A 7,014-nucleotide genomic window follows, 5' to 3' on the forward strand; every position below is an offset into this window, starting at 1 on the left:
AGTTAAAGTGGGGTCAAACTGCATTATTTCTGCAGTACGGCTTAGACAAGGAGCCAACAAAGGCTGCATCCGCACTGCAGAAATAATCCACTGTGGCTCAGTGCTATGGAATTCTGGGATTTGTAGATTGTGGTGGCATCAGAGCTCTCTGCCAGAGAAGGCTCCATGTCTCACAAAACTACAGATCCCAGGCTTCCACAGCATTGAACTGTGGCACTTAAAGCGTTGCCAAATTGGATTATTTTTGCAGTGCAGATGTGACCAAAGAAAATAAAATAAGAAGCTGCTTTTCTCCATAAAAGCATTCGACACCAAAAATTAACAATTTCAGAGACCCACCAAAGCGTCGCTTCCACCTTTTTCCGCCCCACGGCATGAAAAGCAAACAGAACAAAATATTCTAACATTAGCATTGACTTCTCTGTACTAATGCAATTTAAAAGCCTCCCAGCGATAAGACAATTCAAGCATTAACAAGTCCAGCAAATAAGACAAAATGAAGCTTATTTGACCAAAATCTCTGCCTTAAAGAGATAATTGTAGACCAAAGAATGAGGAATCCAGTATGAACTCCTGCTGTCCAGCTTTGGAGACCTTTAAGTAGAGGTTGGATAGGCATATATATTTTTTTTTATTTTTTTCAATATTATTAATAGTTCATTAAAGAATTCAAAAAACTAACAATTTCAACTAACAATACAGCATATGCAACAACACCCAAATTCTCATATTACAGATATTACATATATACAATGATCTGTACCTTCTTTCTCTTTATTTTAGATCTGCATACATCCAATCCTCTGTAACACTTTCTTTCTCTTATATAAATCCTCTAACTCATTTTATTTCTTTTTTCCACTGACTAAAACCTATTTATCAACCTACATTAAGCCTCTTTCCAAAATCCTTCCTATTCAGTACCAGATCAAATATCAAGTATACTTCTCTCTAGTGTATAGTCTAATACTGTAGAAAGTGTATAATAACAGATAAAACCATGTATGTAATAATAATAATAATAATAATAATAATAATAATCCAATATACCAAAACATCCACAGGTTTATAAAAACAAACAAACACAACATACATACAAATTCACTTCCTATTCCTATCAATACTGGAAATTATATTCTTTGTATTCCTTCTGTATCAAACAAACATATATTAGTTTTCTACTGAACTAGAGAGCTACTGTTATTTTATCTTGTTTATCCTTCATAACATTACTCCTTGAAATTAAAATCTCTTTTATTCCCTGCATAAATATTAATCTCTTTTTTGATAAAATTACCAGCTTTGTAGATGAAGGGAATGCTGTGGATATAGTATATCTTGATTTCAGTAAGGCCTTTGACAGGGTTCCCCATGACATTCTTGCAAACAAGCTGGTAAAATGTGGGCTAGACAAGGTAACTGTTACATGGATTTATAACTGGTTGAGCGTCCGAAGCCCAAGGGTGCTCAGCCATGGCTCCTTTTCCTCCTGGAGAGAAGTGACCAGTGAAGAGTCCAGTGGGGCTCTGTCCTGGGCCCAGGGCTATTCAACATCTTTATCAATTACTTCGAGGACAGAATTGGGGGCATACTTATCAAATTTGCAGATGACACCAAATTAAGAGGAACAGCTAATACCTCTGAGGACAGGATCAAGATTCAAAATGACCTGAATAGACTAGAAAGCTGGGCCAAAGCTAACAAAATGAAATTCAACACGGAGAAAGGTAAGGTATGGTGCAAAAATGGAATAGATATAGAATGGGGGACACCTGGCTGAATGAAACTACATGTCAAACCAAATAGACCATAAGTTGAACATGAGTCAACAGTGCGATGCAGCAGCTAACAAGGCCAATGCGATTTTAGGCTGCATCAATAGAAGTATAGTGTCTAGATCAAGGGAAGTAATAGTGCCACTGTATTCTGCTCTGGTCAGGCTCCAACTGGAAGACTGTGTCCAGTTCTGGGCCCCACAATTCAAAAAGGCCCTTGGGGTCCCTTGAAACGCCATTGTTCTGTTGACCACTTTTGCAGCCGAACGCTGTGCTAGAGAGACCTCTCTGGGTCTGATCCAGCATTTTTTGAGTTCTCATTGTTCTTTTTAAAGTCCAAAAGGAGTTTAAGATGGGTCCCGGATATCCAAATCTTCCTCCCCTGCCCATCTCTGCCAATACAGACCTCCTTACCTGATCATTTTCAGTGAAGGTGTAGAGGAGCGAACCGAATACAGCCGGGTACACCATGGCTGACGTGTAGAAGCCCAGCCAGGCAAAATACATGGCAATCTTTACACCAAAATAGTCACAGATTTCATCTGGAGAATAAGGAGAAGAAGAGAGGATGAACCCAGAAGCAGAGAGTTGGGAAATGCATGTGATGGTGAACCTCTAATGGGGTTTTTTTGGCAAGATTTGTTCAGAAGAGGTTTGCCATTGCCATCCCCTAAGGCTGAGAGAGCGTGACTTGCACAAGATCATCCAGTGGGTTTCATGATCATGATTCGAACCATGATCTCAATTTGAAGGTGCACAAAAATACAACAAATTAATTCAATACACCAATACAATACACCAATAAAATAAATTAATTCAAAGACCTAACTATGACTTTGTAGCAAACTCATTATATTATTAAATTTATTTTATTATTAAACTTATTTGTATTTTTACAGTATTTAATATATTATTATTATTGTTATTATTATTATTATTATTATTATTATTTTTATTTTCATTTGTACTCCCCTCAATTGAGATTAACTTTGCTAGACTTGGGCCAACTTCCTTGGACGCAAGATTTTATATATATTTATTTTATATATACATTTATTTGTACTCTCAATTGGGGGGAGTACAAATAAATATAATATAATAATATAAAATACTATAAAAATACAAATAAGTTTAATAATAAAATAAATGTAATGATAATATATATATCTCCGAAGATCTCAGAGCCGCTTACAACAATCTAGATGCAAAACAAGAAATCATGACAATCATTTGAAAAGATTAAAAATATATTATCAGTGCAAAACCAATTTAAAACCGCTTCAAGCAATTTCAGTTCTGACAGCCTTTCTGAAGAGTGGGTTACAAATAAAATAAATCAGTGGTTCCCAAATTTTGGTCCTCTTGATGCTTTGGATGTCAGCTCCCAGAATTCCAGACTGGGGCTTCTAGGAGTTGAAGTCCCAAAACCTGGAGAACCAAAGTTTGGGAATCACTGCAATAAATCAATAAAAATAAAATAGGACTTATGCACAACCAGGATAAAAACAGTTATGCCCAAGGGCTTTCATGAAATGGCAACTTCTGCCTTGGTTGGCACCCAAATGATACTCATGTTATATAATTTATTTCTCCAGGAATGAGGTTTTTATCTTCTATGGGAAGATTGGGAGGGGGGGTGAATTGGGGGCACCAGAACAGCTGGAGGGTCAAAAACATCTGGCTGTTTTGGAGGGGTTTCCAACATCTGGATGGCACCGGGTTATGGGTGGGCAGAGAAGGGCACTGAAAACTGTATTTTCTACCTTATCTCTCAGACATTGCCCAGATTTCCTTCCAATCCAATTCCCTTTTCTGCCTGCCAACAGTAATAATTTCTTTTCTTGAAGGCGTCTGAATATTATTCCATAATGAAACATTCTTGCTTACATAACCATTTCAATGGCCTCATTAACCAAGCCGTCTCTGTCTGAACCAGAAATGTTTCATTAAAACGTTAATCAGTTATAGTTTTATCCTGTTACATATGATGTTAAAGTTATATCGTTGGGACCACGACTCTGGAGACCCAGGTTCAAATCCCTGCTCTGGTACTGCAATGAACTACAGTACTGTTCCCAGAATTGCATAGTATTGAACCGTGACAGCATAGTATTGAGCCGTGGCAGTATCAAACCAGATTATTTCTGCAGTGCAGATGCAGAAAGAGAGCAACAGACTGAAGAACTGCACGCTAGGCTAATGTCATAGAGGGAGAGGGAAAGGGCCCAGAGCCAACCTACCCAAAGGCTGTGGTTCACAAATGGCTTGTACCCACGACTTCATCAGCCGGTTAAGGATCCGTTGCTCATGGATGGGAAAGACTTGCTGGAGGATCCCGCGAGCAGCCAGTTCAGGGACTGCAAAAATGGAGAAAGAGGACAGGTCAGAAAAAGCCCAAGCAAGGTGGAGACACGCTGAGCAAAATGTTAAGAGTTCAAGCTAGAGGAGCTTGCAAGCTTCCCAAGGTTGCAAATGAAGTCAAATCAACGCAAGCAAGAATTTTTGATCCAGATTCCCATAAACATCTCAAGGCGCTCTGCTGGCATGACAGTGGAAATCCGGGAAACAATGCCAGCCCCAAATCCACCACCTGCAAGTCTTTGGGAACTACATCTATTTAAATCATGGGTGGGCAAAGATCAGGCAATAGGCTGCATGCCATTTTTTTAGACCCTCGTCTCCAAATTTGTGGAAACAAATTGCCCTGAAATGCCTGCAGCAAACTGACTGGGGAGCTGGTATTAAAAGTCTCTGAGTGTATTGAGAAGCAGACAGACAGTATTCAGGGATAAACAAAAGGTGTATGGATCTCCAAAATACAATTGGAAAGGATGGGAACTGAGACTTTCTGGTCTTTTTAGTCGGTCTGGACACGCTCGAGTTTGACCCAAATCCCAAATGGCATTGGGAAAGGGCAGGCAAAGTCCATAATTGTAAATTTTAACGTGATCTCAGCTTGCAGCGTCCGCACAATCCCTACTCACTGATCGGCTGCCCTTCCAAGAAATGGACGTTGTGCAGCATCTCCCCTTGCTTGGCTCGCAGATTCTCCAGCCAATACCTGATAATGTTCTGGCGTTCCTGGAAGAAATTGGACAGAAAAGGTGGTCAATGGCGACTGTGTTTCTTGCATTCTTCCTCCATCTCCAGAAACCGCAGTTACATGCTGACCAGAGTTATGCAAACCACTTTGCAAAAGTCATTTGTTCCTGTAACTGAAGTCTGGGTTGGAATGTCCAGCAAGATTTTCAAAAATGTGCTTTTATTAGAACCTGGTCAGAGTTTGCAAAAGTCATTTGTTCCTGTAACTGTTGTCCTGAGGTCTGGGTTGGAAGGTCCAGCAAGACTATCATCAATGTGCTTTTATCAGAACGTACGCATAATTTTTTAACAAAAACTTTTGTTAACGCTACACTTTTAGATAAACCTTTATTTTAAATTGTGAAGTAAAGAAATGATTTTTTAAAATGTATTTTATTGTGTGTTAACAATCAGGGTCTCCTAGCCAGGGCTTTTTCTTGGAATAAATACAATAAGAATAAAACAAAGAAATGGTTTTTATAAAATGTACAGTTGGCCCTCCACATTTCCAGCTTTGATGTTTGCAGATTTGATTAATATGTTCTCTCTAGGAATCTCTAGGTCCTCCAAAACAACTCTTTCAGAAGTTGACCATAGAGTTGTGCTGGAAGAGCCTAGACGTTTCTAGAGAAAACCCTTCTTTAGGCCTTTGTAGCTCCTCCAGCATGATTCTATGATCAACCTTGGCAGAAGTTGACCACAGAGTTGCACTGGAGGACCTGGAGATTCCTAGAGACATGTTTCCTTAGGTAAAAAGAATAGTATTTTCTATTTGCAGTTTTCCCACATTCACGGGGATCTTTTGCCCCTAACCCCAGCAAATGTGGAGGGACCACTGTATTTTATTCTTTGCAATGACCAGGGGCTCCTAGTGGGTGGAGGAGCAATCAATATGGTTGTAACCACCGGCACAACAATGTGCATCTCTCCAGAGGAACAGGCCAATCCATGGGAAAGGAAGATCTTCTCCTGACTCACCTGAGAAGTGAAAAAATACAGCTCATTCTCAATGTTCTCATAGATGTAATCTTCCTCACAGGAGAAGCTGCGCATGCCTCCCCCAAATTCGGCTTTCACAGGCTTCCGCAGGCCAATTTCATCGGCCCCCCGGAGTAAACTAGGGAGCAAAGGAAGAAGACAGAATCATAGAATCATAGAGTTGGAAGAGACCTCAGTCCAACCCCCTTCTGCCATGCAGGAACTCTCCATCAAAGCATCTCCAACAGATGGCCATCCAGCCTCTGTTTAAAGACCTCCAAGGAGGGAGACTCCACCATAATCTCTAAGGAAGGAGTGTGTTCCTCTGTCAAAGAGCCCTTACTCTCAGGGAGTTCCTGCTAATGTTGAGCTGGAATCTCTTTTCCTATAGCTTGCATCCATTGCTTCAGATCCTGTTCTCTGGAGCAGCAGAAAACAAGCTTGCTCCCTCCTCAATATGACATCCCTTTAAATACTTAAACAGGGCCATCATATCACCTCTTAACCTTCTCTTCTCCAGGCTAAACATCCCCAGCTCCCTAAGGCATTCCTCATAGGGCTTCATGGTTTCCAGACCCTTCACCATTTTAGTCGCCCTCCTTTGGACACATGGCTCCAGTTTCTCCATGTCCTTTTTAAACTGTGGTTCCCAGAACCAGACACAATATTCCAGGTGAGGCCTGACCAGAGCAGAATATAGTGGCACTACTACTTCCCTTCATCTAGACACTATACTTCTATTGATGCAGCCTAAAATCACATTGGCCTTGTTAGCTGCCACATCGCACTGTTGACTCATGTTCAACTTGTGGTCTACTTGGACTCCTAGATCACTTTCACACATATAAATCTTGTTCAGCCAGGTGTCCCCCATAATCCTGTATCTGTGCATTTCATTTTTGAAGATTGAGAAGATGCAAAGCAACCGGAGGCAGAAAAGGTTTGACCTGCCTGACATCGCGCGTTCCCTGTCTGGCATGCTCTGAAATTAAATTGCTACAGAACCAGAGGGGTTTTCCTTGACTCTTTCTGCTCCCACCTCTGCTTCGAAACTGAATCCTGACTGCCCGCCACACGGATGGGACTCATGTGCTCCCCACCCACACAGAGCCCTCTCTTGCATTTATGTGTTTGAGACTTGCCTATCCTCTGACGTTTCACAGATGAAAACTGAGACGCA

At 40.7% G+C, this 7,014-nt stretch overlaps 1 protein-coding gene across 1 annotated transcript; it reads right to left on the reverse strand.

The window, feature by feature from the left end:
* Positions 1–2,189: 2,189 nt before the first annotated feature.
* Positions 2,190–5,973, reverse strand: LOC121917792 (anoctamin-8-like; the record flags this gene model as incomplete). Its single annotated transcript, XM_042443916.1, has 4 exons — positions 2,190–2,317; positions 4,016–4,132; positions 4,760–4,856; positions 5,835–5,973. Coding segments are annotated over 4 exons (481 nt in total), but the record flags the coding sequence as incomplete, so codon positions are not given.
* Between the last annotated feature and the right edge of the window lie 1,041 nt (positions 5,974–7,014).

The sequence above is a fragment of the Sceloporus undulatus genome, unplaced genomic scaffold (assembly GCF_019175285.1).
Source record: "Sceloporus undulatus isolate JIND9_A2432 ecotype Alabama unplaced genomic scaffold, SceUnd_v1.1 scaffold_764, whole genome shotgun sequence".
Lineage (NCBI taxonomy): Eukaryota > Metazoa > Chordata > Lepidosauria > Squamata > Phrynosomatidae > Sceloporus > Sceloporus undulatus.